This window comes from Bubalus bubalis, chromosome 20, assembly GCF_019923935.1.
Source record: "Bubalus bubalis isolate 160015118507 breed Murrah chromosome 20, NDDB_SH_1, whole genome shotgun sequence".
In the NCBI taxonomy this organism is placed as follows: domain Eukaryota; kingdom Metazoa; phylum Chordata; class Mammalia; order Artiodactyla; family Bovidae; genus Bubalus; species Bubalus bubalis.
Genome location: NC_059176.1, coordinates 61,597,451 through 61,612,822, shown reverse-complemented (window position 1 = coordinate 61,612,822; position 15,372 = coordinate 61,597,451). Strand labels below are relative to the sequence as shown.

Genomic DNA, 15,372 nt, shown 5'->3' with positions numbered 1-15,372 from the left:
AAATTATCTGGGTTTATGTTTACCACTTAGCTAAGGTTTATAATTTTCCAGGACAGAGGGTCAAGGCAGTTTTCTGAGATGACATATTGTTACATATTCCCTGTACAAAATGTATGACTTCTGCCCATTTGAGTACGTATGTGGAGAGAGGAGGCTACTTAGACCTACCTAGCAGGTCTGCCACCAGACCTACTAAATTAATCCTGGAAAGATTCTGGCCAAACAAACACGACAACTCAGGAAACTTTAGGAAGTAGTCACTATCATTTGAGAATAAACGGAGATATGTTCTCTCAATGACCAATAGAGCTTAAGCTTAATCTTTCACATCAACTACCCTTTTTCCTGGAATGCTAATAACTGATTACCCTTTGGGGAAACTGAGGCCATCACAGAAACAGGCTCAGAATGCACCAGGGTGGTGTCCGGCCTGATGGCAGCACACACCTGCAGAAGGATCTCAGCGTAACTCTGTCATGGGGTTGATTTCCCTTAAGTCTGTCACAGCCTGAGTCACAGTCTTAACAAAAACAAAACAAGACTAGTAACTCACAGCATCAGTGGAATCATTTTATTAACAAAAGGAACCCATGGGGTTCAGACAAGAGTACAAAATACAATTATTTTTTTTTTCCTTGTGGGTTAAATTGTTACATTTTTATAATAAAAATAAAAAGCTTTGATAGTTAACTTATCAAAAACATAACCCCTGCCTATTGAGTTTCTTATTGTGCAAAACAAAAACATGAAAGTTCTGCCCATGGAAGAATTGTGTGAGCCAAAAGATGCACATTCTCAATTTCAAAAATTTTGCATCAAAAAGAAAATTCTAAGGCCACGGTTTCTTTGCAAATGAAACAAGAGGAGAATAAACAAGCAAATAGCAGCTAAATTTTTATCGTCATTCCCAAGTATTCTCTATTCCAATGTAGAATCTTCTACATTCATCAAATAACTTCTTGATTATAAAAAGGTATGCAGTTTCAACCTACTGCTTAAGGTCAGACATACCAATATCAATTCAATAAGGCAAATCATACCTTTTAGCTACTCTTGTTAAGTGCTAGAAAATCAGCTCTGTTTTACTTCAATGGGTGCACTTTATGATTTCTTTAAAAAAGGTGGCAAGATAATCCAAGTGAAGACCCTAGTAAGCAGCTGCCTTTCTACCTGCAGTCAGATAATTAAACTTGCTCTTCCTCCGTATAATTTTGTTGTTTCTTTCACTGTGTTTTGGTATCATGGAGATGGACAATGTCTTGACAAAACATGTAAACTGTAATTCAGAGGTCAAGAAATAGCTGATCTTTTTTTTAAAGTACAAATAAAACTGTTCAGACAACACATAGCTTCTTACACACAAAAACAAAGCAAAATAAAAGATCACCAAAAAACCAAAGGAAGGAGTAACGATTCATGACAGTTTCAGTACCGCAGTTATTGGGAGAACAGTTTGCACTGTGATTTTCAACAGAGGCTTACGGCGGAAGAACGGCGTACGATGCTTACGTGATTACAGAGGAGCGAGGTATGCCCAGAGGATTACAAGTGTACATTTACCTATGTTTGTATAAAAATCCCTGATCAAATGTCCATCTAATTTTTACATACAAAATTTAACCTTAGGACTTTTCTAACTGAGTATACTGATTGAAAGAAAAGCTAATCATTCAGTTGAGTGAAGTACAGTATTTGGCATGGGAAGCACCAGGGTTTCTAGAGCGAACCCTTAGGACGTGGAGAAAACCAAAGTACTGGGCTGGTCCAAAATCTCTGTCATGCGGATCCCTACCTCCCCTTCCACTCAGCATCCAGAAATACTCTCAGCTCAGGAAACCAAGAGATTAAAGTAAAAACAAGTGAACGTTTGACTCTGACTAGGAGGTGACAGAGGGACATGAAAACACTGCTCAGACTTTTAGCAGCAACACAATCTTGGTCTGAATATCCTGAGGTTCAAGGATAGTAAAATATTGCACCAAAATGATAAAAAAAAAAAAAAAAATCACAGTTTAAACAGAATTACTAAAGAAGTGGAATAACAATGGACAACACAGTGACTGCCATCGTATCAGTACACTTATGTCTCTTGAGAGGAATTAACTTTGTGACTTTAAAAAAAATGGTATTTCTGCCTTCTTGATTTTACATTAACTTCAAATACCCTTTGGTGTACACATACTAACCTTCATCTAATGCTAACCTTACAAGTTTTGCCCTTAGTCCAGTTTCAGGTTTGGGGATAGGAGAGATAAGACTGCTATAGACAAATGAGCAGAAACTCCAGAGAAGACTTCTCAGGCCTGGAGCTTTAAACCGAATCTGATTCTGATAACACCGTTAGAGGTAGGTAAGAAAAGGCCTTTTCCCCCCGACTGTGCAGTTATCAACGCATCCTAAGGATGCAAGCTTTTTTGTTTTTTTAACCCTTTTTAAAATATGCTCCTAGGTAATTAAGACATGAGGAAAATCAAACATATACCCTGCTAAAGTATTTAAAGGGGGTTAGGAAGTGGCAACTTCAACAAAATGTGTTCTCAAGTTGAAATTCACCTTTCCCCTTTCAACTAACAAGCCTTTTAAGGAACTCATTCTTGGTTTCATAATACTGTAGAGCCAATTTATAAACTACTTCTTAGACTATCACTAAAAGAGTGAAAACTGTACTTCATTAGTACCTCCTAAGATCATGACCTCAGAAAAGGATTCTTTTAAGGGCGTTCAGTCCTATCAACTATGGTAAGAAATCATGATGATCCTGACACCAGAGGGTCTCGCTTCATATTTAGAGTGGGCCCCTTTCCTGCTCACGCACATTCTTGTGCTGCTACATTCTCTAAAATCAAGTCTCCTCCCAATATGTCCACGTTGCCTCAAAGCTTAGGATACAGCTGCTCCACTTTGAGAAACCCTCTAAAGACATGCTCACAGTGCTTCCCCTCTTCACAGGCACCTTTCTTTCTCCTGGGTTGGCACAGGCACCCCTTCAACTTACCCTATCACCATCTGGACTTCCAGTACATTCTGAGACTTTTCACATCACATATTCATCCCACCGTTCAAAGGGAACACAAGACCACATCACAAACTTGTGCAACAATCCTGCTGGCCAGCTGGAAAGTTTTCGTTGCATTTTTTTAACTTCTTCCACCTTCGGTCTTGACGTTATGTTCTTAAGCTAATCTTCCCTCCCTATTCCCCAAAAAGGCAGGGGGAAAGAACCAACATTCTAAATTGATGATGAACACAGTGATTTCTGAAACATGTTCAAAGAATGAAGGAAACAGGCTGGGTCTCTTCTACATCACTAGGATGTGGATCAACCTGCAAAAATGAGCAGACCAAGATTAATACTGCAATGTTCTTTAACACAACTATAGAATCTATTGCTAATTACATGATGATAGCTAAGCCAAGCTGCTTAAAGCTACTATGAAGAAGTCCCAAAGACTTCTAAGTTCTAAGAATACTATTAAGTTCTCTGTATTCCAGGTCCTTAAAGGCAATTCATGGTACTCTACATGCATGCTAAAAAGTACCAAGAAAATACTGCAAAATGTGATAAATGGACCAGTGATAATTTATCATCATCATGATAGAAAATTCTCATATGTATCTTTTAATAACTGGGAATCAACAACGGATACAGGATTATTTACAAACAGAACAGCACAAGCCTAGTTTTCTTGTAATGTGTTTACCTCTGAATAAAGTGGCGGAGGCTGAAATCGGAATTCCTGGATGCAGGCAAACATCGGACAGCATGACTCTCCCTCACAGTTAGGGGGCTGAGGGTAAGGAGGAACGTGTTGAGAGAATTCTTCCTCCGATACCACGTCTGCGTAATTTGGTGGTGCTGGAAAAAAAAAAAAAACAAAAACAGTTGGATCTAAGAAATCCAGGCAGAAACTAATTACATTAATGTCTACTGAACTCTGATAAAAATAAGAAATTTAGCTTAATTTGAAAATAAAACAAATGGTATTCTTCCCTCTAGTCAGGAAGCTTTTATGCCCATTACAACAAAAAATATTCAATGGATTCTGCTTTTATTAAGTACTACACACAGTTGGACATGACTGAGCGACTCAACTGAACTGAACACTGATTCTATTCTACTTTCTTGAGTTGCATACATTACAGTCTAGGTAAAAAAAAAAAAAGTCATGAAATGTGGCTACAAAAAATACGTACATAACAAACCATACTCTGATTATTTTTCATTGCTGCTGCTGCTAGGTTGCTTCAGTCGTGTCTGACTCTGTGTGACCCGAGACAGTAGCCCACCAGGCTCCCCGGTCCCAGGGATTCTCCAGGCAAGAACACTGGAGTGGGTTGCCATTTCCTTCTCCAATGCATGAAAGTGAAAAGTGAAAGTGAAGTCGCTCAGTCATGTCTGGCTTTTAGCGACCCCATGGACTGCAGCCCATTATTTACCTATTATAAACAGCAGTCGGGAGATGTGGATGGTATTTCTGGACGTGCCATTGGGAATTCTGTGTCTTGGCTAGGCTAAACTCTCAAGTCCCTGCCTAGAATAATGTTTGCTGATTTTTAGTAATAAGGAGAGTGAGGACAGTCACAGTGGCAATAGCGATTATCATCTGAGCACTTCCTATCTCATATGTGCTGCTCTTACATATTCTGTATGTGTGACTTCATCATGAAAGAACCTCAAAACATCTTACCTTCGGGCTGTTCCGGCAGAGTCAGTGTCAACCAGCTCATATCCATAATGAACTGGCTGGCAACGCTGGAGTTTCTGCTGCCAAAACCATTGTATGGAACTGTGCCAATCACTAACGGCAGCTCAAGCATCAACTTTTTAGCACCAGGAATGTGAATGTACACCTAATACGCCAAAAACCAAAACAACAACAAGAGAGAGAGAGGCACAAATATAAGTTAAACCTCATAGTGAGTAACCCAATTATTTTTTCATAAAAAAAGCTTCTTTTGTCTGCTACTATCCCCAACACGATCGCAAACTGTCCTGACAGAATAAAACGAGCAAACCGAATGAAGAGCCCACAAAATACAAGAATGCTCTGTGCTGGAGAACTGTGTCCTGAACACGCTTAACTGTCAGTGAGCATGGCTCACACAAAACCACAGGAAGTTAAGGACGCATCTTCACCATAACGAGCAGCCCTGACAGCACCTTCGTTCTCCCACCTTAATTAAACCCCTCAGGGGGCTAGTTTTTGATGAAAAAACAGAGGCGATCCTCTATTTCACCATCTGTTGTGACACTGACATAAAAGGACATCTCTCGGGGGCACAGCACCGGCCTGGCTCCACGCCCCGTGTCCTACGCCCCCCGGGCTTCGCACTCACAGCTAAGGAGTAGTGCACGCGGATGATGCAGCAGTCTAGGATGGACGGGGTCACGGGCGGGATCTTGAGGGTCTTCCCATTCCAGGTGTCAGTGCTTCCGGAGGCGATGTGGTTCCCGCGCACGTTGGCTACCATGAGCCGCACGGTCTTCGTCTTCCCGCTGGCCAGGTACGTCTGAGTCTGGAAAATGGCAGCTTTGGGAACAATCAGACGAGAGGAACAATTCTCTATTTCTGCATAGATCGGAATAGCTTCTCCTAAAAAGAAAACAGAAACATCTTCAGAGACTCTTCAGGAAGTTCTCACCACAGTGAACAGAGCCGTCTCTGACGCAAGCTGAAATGTAGCAATGTGACTTTAAGAAATTGAGAGGCCTCATGGAAAAATTTACCCTGCAAATCTGAGTCAGAGAAAAGAAAATTCACTGCAGCTTGTGCAGATAATGTTTTCTAATTATTCCATGATTCACTTTTCTAAGGTAGCAATATTAGGCTACCAGTTCTAAAGATCTATAAATGACCATGATCTATAAAAATTGAGAGAAGATATACAAATAAATGATTTAGTACTATCTTAAGTACCAAACTCATCAATGCTTAACAAAATCTGCCCAAAAAAAGAACAAAGTTTGCACTTTAGGAATGGATGTTAAGCACTGGATGGCGTAAACAAGTTTCACACCCACATTACACACCCACTGTCATACTATCCCGTACCACCCGCGTCTCCAACCAGCCAGAACCCTGGAGCAGGGCCATATCCACTGGATGGAAATGGGCCTTTCACAGATGGTTGTTCTGATATCAATCTGACTGTTAAAGAGTGTCAACGTTCTACATTTTAGCCCTGTGTGTACAATTCCCAGCACGGAGTCAGAATGCCTAACAGCATTTTCATAGAACAGCTCTCTTCCAAGCAACATTGCTTGGAATAGTCTTCTGCAACATTAAAATAAATGCTGGCATCTTCTCATTTTGGTGTTAGTCTTAGTTATGAACTTACCAGGACTGAAGTCAGAAATATTAGGATCACTGGGATCTACTCATCTATTTATAAATATTTAAATATCACGATTTATACTAGAATCATATTACTCATGTTTTAAAATAATATATACTTCATTAATCACCAAACATATTATTCAAAATTATTTTCAATTAGCTAATTAACGAATCTTGCGTTTGGAATTTTAGACAGTTTGCTTACCATTGCAGTATCCCTTTCTTTCAATTTTGGCACTCAGTGAGACTGGACCAGAAGTGAAAAACCAACAGCCAACCATTTTCTCTTGAGTTTTCAATACAGGGGTCTTTAAAAGTTCAAATAATAAAATTACTTAAATTGATCTAGAAAATTCATACAACTTATGTCATTTTTTAAAATAAAATAGCTGTAGAGAAATGTCTTCCAAAAAACAAATCAACCTTTTTTATCTTCCTGTGACATTTTATGCAACATACTGAAAGAAAGCATTAAAAAATCATTCCCTTTTCAGGAAAACTAAGTGAACTTTCCGATTCAAATTAGGGTGACAGCACGCTATTTCGTTCTATATTTTCATTGTGCTTCTGGGAGATGAACATCATCCTTCAAAAAAGCAATCAGAACTAACTGTAGCAGTCCCTATTCACATGACAGAACTACCTTTTCTAAAAAAAAGAGTTTAGGTGTAGATTAGGAGGAGAAATGGCATACAAATCAATAGTCAGAATGTTCTATTTGTCTTGGCGTTTAAAATGTTGAATAAGCAAACAGCTTTTGTCCTTACTTCAAATGCATTATTAGGCAGAAATTTCAAGGGTACTTAGAATAATTTGGGGCTTCTGTGTTATGGCAGTACAACAACACACCAATGTAATGGATCTAAAGGATTATTGAACTCACCACCCCACTTTCTATTCTACATCAGCAAAAAAAAAAAAAAACCAAAAACACAAGGTTTAAAATACTCAGTTTACAAGAGGCACAAGCCAAAATTCACTGTAAAACCCAAAGTTGCAATATATAGCTTTTTAATTGTTGAAGGATAGTAAAGGATAATTAGCATCTCTTTTTGCAAAAAAAAAAAAAAAAAAATTTAAATTATTTGCCACAATGGCCCCATAAATAAATTAGAATTAGAATTAGTTAACCACCCAATTCTAAGTAGTTTTTAAAAACACAAGGCAGTTATTAGCATTATCAATTTTCAAAATAGGTGTTGAACAGGTGATAAGTCACAGCTAAAAGCTGGGTCAGGCTATTGCATGATTTTGGCTGCAAGGGATCATGCAGCTAGGGCTTATCTGTTACATTTTCATAATAATTTCATAACAAGAGTAAATTCTATTTTACTTTTGTATGAAAATAGAGTTAAACAACTTTTAACTCCTGTTTTTTTTTTCCTCTAATCTTTAAAAACACTGGCTAGAAAGAGAAAACCTCCAGTACTAAAAATATATCTTTGTAACATCAGTATCATGATGGAAAGTTTAAATTATTAAGTAAAAAAAAAATCATTCATTCATATTTAAATGAAGAACCATTAGGTCCTTACTAGCTATCATGAAAGTACAAGGTATAATTTTATATTATTTTGATAATATGGGTCTAGATAAAAGAATCTACCTCATTAGCTCCCATCTTGCCTATTCTGTTGTTACTTACAGCCTGATCTTTCTTATCAGCCTACAGTATTTCTGGTGATTATTAGAAGTTCAATGCTTTAATGCAGCCAAATCTGTCATAAGGAAATGAGAAGTGAAAGGAAGTCCAGAGCAGCTGCACATACTCACTTAGCGTTAGAAAATGACATGCAAAATGCACGGAGACACAGCATAATGGCCTGAGCGTCAATAACAGGCTGAGCGTGATTAGTACTCTTCCGTAATTACTGTTCCTCACCCTGCTATTAGGGAAGAGTTTAGAATACCACAGCCCTGTGACTGTGGCTGCTCTGGGAAAAGTAACTACTCTGTGTGTGTGCATTATTATTATTAAGCCTTATTAATGCATTTCGAGCCCATGTAACTTTTTGGCAAAAGAAGCCCTGAAAAACAGGGACACAATCAAGAGTATTACCGCACACAATTTGTAATTTGCCCGACTTAGAATCATATATTTATAGTGAACGCATATGGGTTATAAGATTACATCAAAAAGTGACAGGATAGGCGGCCACTAGACTTGCTAAATGCAGGGATGATGGCCGAAAGCAAAAAGAGGGGCAGGGGAAGGGCGGGCGGAAGAACGTACTAGCAACGCTGGCGTGTTGACATCGATGTGACTGACGACCTGGAGTTCCCGCTTAACGCTCTGATCGGGTGCCTGGGGTCGTTCCAAAACCGCTCTCACACAGTACTGAATGCTTCCATATTTCCCAGTGAAGGAGGTTACCAGAGGTCTGCAAGAAACCGAAGATGTGATATTTAAAGTTTCTTTTTCAGTTCAAAACAGGAAAAAGCTCTTCAAAGTGTTGTAGTGGTGGTTTAGTCACTCAGTTGTGACTCTGTGATCCCATGGACTGTAACCTGCCAGGCTCCTCTGTCCATGGGATTTTCTGGAGTGGGTTGCCATTTCCTTCCCCAGAGGATCTTCCGCACCCAGGGATCAAACCTGTGTTTTCTGCTTGGCAGGCAGATTCTTTACCACTGATCCATGTGGCTGCTGTTACTAAGTCATTTCAGTTGTGTCCGACTCTGTGCGACCCATAGACGGCAGCCCACCAGACTCCCCCGTACCTGGGATTCTCCAGGCAAAAACACTGGAGTGGGTTGCCATTTCCTTCTCCAATGCATGAAAGTGAAAAGTGAAAGGGAAGTCGCTCAGTCGTGTCCAACTCTTAGCGACCCATGGACTGCAGCCTACCAGGCTCCTCCGTCCATGGGATTTTCCAGGCAAGAGTACTGGAGTGGGGTGCCATTGCCTTCTCCGATTCATGGGGGACACCCCTTAAATTAAGTGTCAGTTTTGTTTAAAAAAAGAGAGGTAACAGGGGTGGGATCTATCAGAGGTTACTTATGATAAATATTTACACCTGAGTGTTAGAAGCTACTCAGTAACCATACAATGTACAGACACGTTCCAGGGAAAGAAAACCCCCAAAGCTACACGGTTTCACTTACTCAGATGGAAGTTGAAAACTAAATGGAAATTCATGTTTTCCAGGCTGTAGTAAGAGGATGCCTTCCCCTAAAAAAGACAATATATTTTTATTTAAGTTTCATATTAGATCAACAACTTTCAGTATAAATCATAATTTTTTTAAAGGGAGGTCTTCCTGGCTGTACCACTGAATATACTTCAAAAAGTACGTTAACCTGAGATTTAGAGAATTATTGATAAATTTTGAGTCAACTTTTACCAAGCTCAATTTCAAATTACATATGTATGTGTATATATATATATATGCTATCTGCAAATAGACCAATTACATAATTGCCATCAAGTACCAGAGCTCCCACATACATATGTATGTATACACAACCATACATACCTATATACAATAAACATTTATTTTCCCCACTTGTATACTAGCATGAGTATAACCTGAGATACAAATATTACATAGGACCCAAAACTAATTTAGAAAAAAAAACAGATCTATTTATTTTAGGCATACCACAAAAATCAGACTACTCTTTGGGCAGAGCTGGAAAAGGAGGTGAAAAATTTCTTTGTTGTGTTATGAATGTTGGGTGTAATACTTAACAGCCAATTCAACAGGACCAGTTATTAGGCAGGAATCACTACTGATCAATAGAGAATGTTGTTTCACTTGGGATAGAGAGGTGCAGATGGCCAGAACTCCTTCCTCCTGCTCTGGGGTCAGCTGGCCCCATTTCGTTTCAAACAGCTTATCCCTGACCATGAGAAAGCTGGGAGGCAGGCTGTGGATGGACTGAGCACGGTCAGAGGCACTGCTGGAGTGCCGACTAAGTGCAGACTCTCGGTCAGCTTCAAAGCCAACGCCAGGGATGTCAGTGCTGGTCGGGTGGCTCCCCAGAGAGACCTATAAACGTTCCCTTCATTCTGTGTGCAGATCCAAGTACAGAACTAAATCTCCCAAGGGTGGAGTGACTGAGATGAAAAAAGTACAGCACAGACTGAGCACTTTCTCTGAGATTTGCCTGGTCAGTTGATACTAAAATGGAGATTTCTATTGTAGCCACTCATTAAAAAAATTTTAAAGGTGAGAAATCACTAGTGAAATGGGATAATTTTTCACTTAAATAGTTAATAGGTCTTAGAACTTAATAGTCTAAGTCCTTCATCAATTCAGTTAATAGTTCAACCCCGTACTTTTGAAAAATTGTAAGTGTTAGTCACTCGGTCATATCTGACTCTTTGCCACCCAATGGACTATGGCCTGCCAGGCTCTTCTGTTCATGGGATTCTCAGGCAGGAATTCTGGAGTGGATAGCCATCCCCTTCTCCAGGGGATCTTCCTGACCCAGGGATCAAGCCTGGGACTCCTGTACTGAAGGCAGATTCTTTACTATCTGAGCCACCAGGGAGGCCCTTCTCACTTTCAACCTTGTACTTTTAGAAAAAGGGAATGCGTCATTGGCTCATTAAATCTCCTAAATCTATCTCTGATTTTCAATGTGTGATATATAAGGTGAAAAATATCGTAACAGCATTTGCCACTTACAGTCATTCAGATAGAAATACTCAAAAGGTGGTTAACTTGGAGGCAAAGTGATAAGTCACAGGGACATGTTAAATGTTAATGACACATGTAAATGTTATTTACATGTAATTATTTAACATGTAAAATGTTAAATAATAGTGACAGAGTGAGTCCCAGGGCTCAAGTGTGTCCGGGGCCACTCTACAAGCCCCAGCACCAGAAGGCGGGAAAGCCTCTCCACTCTGTAACTATCAAGTACTAGGCTCAAGGAATCCCGATACTCCTGAGACCTGGGCTAATGTTCCAAATTGTAATCATGAGATAACTGAACACAATAAAGTACTTAAAATGTTTAAAGATGTGGATTTCATTACGTCCAAAATTTACAGTGATTGTCAGGTACAAAACTGATACAAAGCTAAGTAACTTCAATCTCCAAATAAACCTTGGGAGGAAAGATGGCTACAGACACTTGTATGCAATGACCCTAGGCTGTAAACTCCAGGAGTTGGGGATAGATAGGGAGGCCTGGCGTGCTGCGATTCATGAGGTTGCAAACAGTTGGACACAACTGAGCAACTGAGCTGAACTGAATGACCCTAGGATGCCCAGTCTGTTGCTGGGGGTGGGGGTGGGGGTGGGGGAGGGAACCATCTCCACAGTTGATGTAAGGGGTTGGCATGGAGACAAGGGTTAGGTGAAGGCAAGGGCATGGCAGGCAAGTATGAAGAACAGAGTTGTGCAGGACATTGGAAGAGAATAAGAGAGATGAAGTTCTCTCTTCAGAAAAAAAACAAATAGGAACCAGAACATTTAAAATGACTCTGATGTACACCCGTGGCGGATTCATGTCGATGTATGGCAAAACCAATACAATATTGTAAAATAATTAGCCTCCAATTAAAATAAGTAAATTTGTATTAAAAAAATAAAATGACTTTGAACTGCCTCAAAACATAAAAAGGAAAAAAAAAAATGTTCAGAAAGTTGGGTAGCTCAGCTGGTAAAGAATCCACCTGCAATGCAGGAGACCCTGGTTCGATATCTGGGTCAGGAAGTTCCACGGAAGAAGGGATAGGCTACCCACTCCAGTATTCTGGGGCTTCCCTGGTGCCTCAGATGGTAAACAATCTGCCTGCAATGCAGGAGACCTGGGTTCAATGCCTGGGTTGGGAAGATTCCCCTGGAGGAGGGCATGGCAACCCATTTCAGTATTCTTTCCTGGAGAATCTCCAAAGGACAGAGGAGCTAGGCAGGACACACCCCATGTCTCCATGGGGTCACAAAGAGTTGGACATGACTGAGTAAGCGCACAGCACAGCACTGGAATCAAATCTTTGCTTACTTTCTTCTTCTTCATTAACTTTTAATTAAGAAGGTCCATAAACTGAATCATGTGTCCATTTCTGCTCTCAAGGTTTATTGCCTTATGCAATGAGACCTACAATGTCACAAGATGCTTCATTCACTCATGGTTCCTCAGCCCAAGCGCATAATTCAGGGCACTGGTGACTCCTGAGCTACCAGACCAACACAGAGGCAGAGCCTGGAGCTCAAAGCTTGAGGAATGTACACAAGGTCATCCTCCTGGTGTGCCGCCAACATGTGAAACCAACTCTCTGATGTGTCTTGTTTTTCTACCATTATTACTGATAAAAATATGAAGAAAATCAACCACCAAGACAGCAAGTAGTTAGATTAACAAGGCTAACAAATTATCCAGTAGATTTTTTGAAAACACATCTCATAGCCTAGATTTCAAAAAATCTCTTCAGGTGACTGAAATTCAGCTAGATTTTGAAATTAAACAAACCTAAGAATCTACAGCTATATAATGTTGTTAACTTCTCTCAGACTATAGATATTAGGTTTTTTTTTTCCCCCCCTCTATTAAGTCAGCTAGAATAGACTTATGATTTTACTTTTTGCCAGTGTTTGTTACTGTATGTTCTAAAAGAAGCTAAGATTTTTCAGGTTGTCTAGAATGAGCCATTCTACTTCATCAGAATGACAAAAAATCTGACTTGTGAACCAGAACACTATTTGATCGTCTGTATTTCACCAAAGCGTTTTTCCCATTGCAAATCCCAGGTCTAACTTCTATTAATCTTATATCTATTTATTCAGTAGTTATGGGCACAGACATACAGGCAGTTCAAAGTCGTGGACAAAAACTCAGTAGTTATGGACACAGAGTCTGAAGTCCTGGACAAAACCCAGTTACTTCCCTCTTCCATTGCCCTTGACTCCAGTCAGCCATCTTGAAAATTTGTGTTGTCTGTTACCTTTGGGGAAGGCCTGTGTGGGCTGATTCTGGAAACCATACTGATGAAAGGGCATAAAGCAAGAAAGAACTGTCACCTAACATACTGCATTTATTAATCCCAGAGAGGGCTTTGGTTCACATGTGCTTTCCTCACTGAAGTTTTTGGAATTAGTTGATGCTCACATAAAGATTTAACTGTCAACAGTCTACTGTTCCATAGCAGGACAAGGCAAAACTGCATTTACTATTGATTTTTGTATAATACATAGCAAAGGATAAACGATGATACACTGCATTTTACTCTTCAACAGCGGAGTCTACATCACTGTTTCATTTTACAGATAAATGCTGAAGCTGATGAGACAAAAAGGTAAACAGTTTAAAGGAGCTCCTCAACTAAAAAAAGACTAAGACTCACTGTCCCTGGTATTTTAAGGGAATCTATTTTTGCACCGAACATTAACGGAATCCATGCTGTGAATTTTCACAGGGGTACTTCTGGAAAATCCTACACTATTAACAACTTCAGAAGCAGGGTCATCATTCCTCCACAAACTCTTTCAGTGGCCAGAACCCACTGTAACTCAAGGTTTATGGGAGGTGTAAGGAAGGAAGAAGATGCAAAGAGAACAAAAAGAAGCGAAGGATAAAGACAAAGGTAGAACGCTTAAACCCGCTCCCCAAAAGGGGGGAGTCCCAGGATGATGGATCAAGTCAAAAAGCACTTCCTTTGAACTCCTAATGCTCAGGGAACGACTTCCCTCCTAAGATTTGAGCTTTTTGCTAACTCATCATGAAGCAAGAAGGATGCGAGTTGGGGATTGATGGCGGGGCAGGGGGGAATGCTGGTGAAGGGAAGGCCCGTAAAACACCGGGCACATCAGGACAGACTGGTTCTGCCCTCCATTCCTTAGGCCACAAGAAACAGGACCTAGAGCCCCAGATCTTGGTTCCCATGGCAACGGCTCACTCCCACAGCCTGCCTAGGCGGTCCCGGGACCCCGATGCAGCTCAGCGCCCAGCGAGGCAGGGGCGGGGCGCCAGGTGGAGAGGAGAACCTTCTCCCCGGGGTTGTGAGGTGGGGGTGCGCAGGCATTGTTGCTCGCCCGCCACAGCCCCCAAAGGGATGCTGGGCTACCCTGCGAGCGGACCCCACCCCCGGAAACCTCCTCCCCCAGCCCCCTGGCCGGCGGGCATCCCCCGGAGCGCTCCTTCCCCGTCCCCCCTGGCCCCTCTCCCAGGCCGGGGTCGGCGCTCACCGGCCGGGGGCTCGCGCAAGCTGAGGCGCACGTTGAGGTACTCCACCTCCGAGGCGGCCGCCGGGGCAGTGGCACCAGCGCTCGAGCCCCAGGCGGCGGTGGCGCGGCCCTGGGCCTCCAGACGCAGCGCGCGCAGGGCCACCGGCTCGGCCGCCTCCAGCAGCACGTGTCCAGCCACGGTCTCGCCACTCGAGTAGCAGCCCTTACGCTCGTCCTCGAACACCAGACCCAGGCTCTTCACGCGGCCCTCGGAGCCCGCCGCCGCTGCCGCGGACCCCGCCTCGCCGCCCATCCTACCGGGCGACGCGGCCGCGCCGAGGCGGTCAGCAACGGCCCGGAGCCGGGGTCGCGAGCCGAGCGGCACCGCTGTCACGGGCGCCAGGCTCACGCCGCGGGCCCCCGTGCCCGCCGTGCACTGCCCGGTGGAGCCCCGGCGCGCCGTAGGGCCTGTCGCTTTAACAAACCCAGCTGGCGAAGGCGAGGGGCCGGGACAGCCCACCCCCGGCGCACTCCCATAGGCCGGCTGGGAGCCCCGCGGCGTGCCGATTGGTTGTAAAGGGCTACTGAGTCATTTCATTGGCGCCCCCGCGCACGGGCTGGAGCAGGACGGCCGTGCGTGATCAACGAGTGGTGACCAATCAGAGTACGCGAGCGTGCACGTGCACAGGCCGCTTATTGGCTGGGGCAAGGCACGGTCTTGGGGCCCTGACCAATAGAGAGGCGTTGCGCCCATGTGGACAGCTAGTGGGAAACAATATTTGTTAGGGAGGGGGCGGAAACGGGAATCTCCGGCTTGTGGCGTGTCAGCCGTTCCCATGGTTACAGTTGGAGGCGGGGTTTCTAGCAGCCTGGGCTTAAGGGGATTCACACTGGAACGTGAGGTGGTGGCTGCAAGGGGT

The 15,372-nt window shown here is 42.5% G+C and overlaps 1 protein-coding gene across 1 annotated transcript; it reads right to left on the bottom strand.

The window, feature by feature from the left end:
* Positions 1–549: 549 nt before the first annotated feature.
* ARRDC4 (arrestin domain containing 4) lies at positions 550–14,900 on the bottom strand. The gene is made up of 8 exons (XM_006075341.4): positions 14,474–14,900; positions 9,441–9,507; positions 8,572–8,719; positions 6,544–6,646; positions 5,338–5,594; positions 4,689–4,851; positions 3,702–3,856; positions 550–3,324 (listed from the first exon to the last, which is right to left on the bottom strand). Exons 1-8 carry the CDS (start codon positions 14,763–14,765, stop codon positions 3,268–3,270), a joined length of 1,242 nt encoding a protein of 413 aa, XP_006075403.1. The 5' UTR covers positions 14,766–14,900; the 3' UTR covers positions 550–3,267.
* Between the last annotated feature and the right edge of the window lie 472 nt (positions 14,901–15,372).

Bases quoted from the DNA above. Each gene is read 5' to 3' on its own strand.
- ARRDC4 (XM_006075341.4), bottom strand. From the start codon at position 14,765: ATGGGCGGCGAGGCGGGGTCCGCGGCAGCGGCGGCGGGCTCCGAGGGC. The intron at 8,720-9,440 runs GTAAGTGAAACC...GGTTTCTTGCAG, and splicing joins AGTTTTCAACTTCCATCTGA to ACCTCTGGTAACCTCCTTCA. The intron at 4,852-5,337 runs GTGAGTGCGAAG...TTGGCGTATTAG, and splicing joins GCGTGCACTACTCCTTAGCT to GTGTACATTCACATTCCTGG.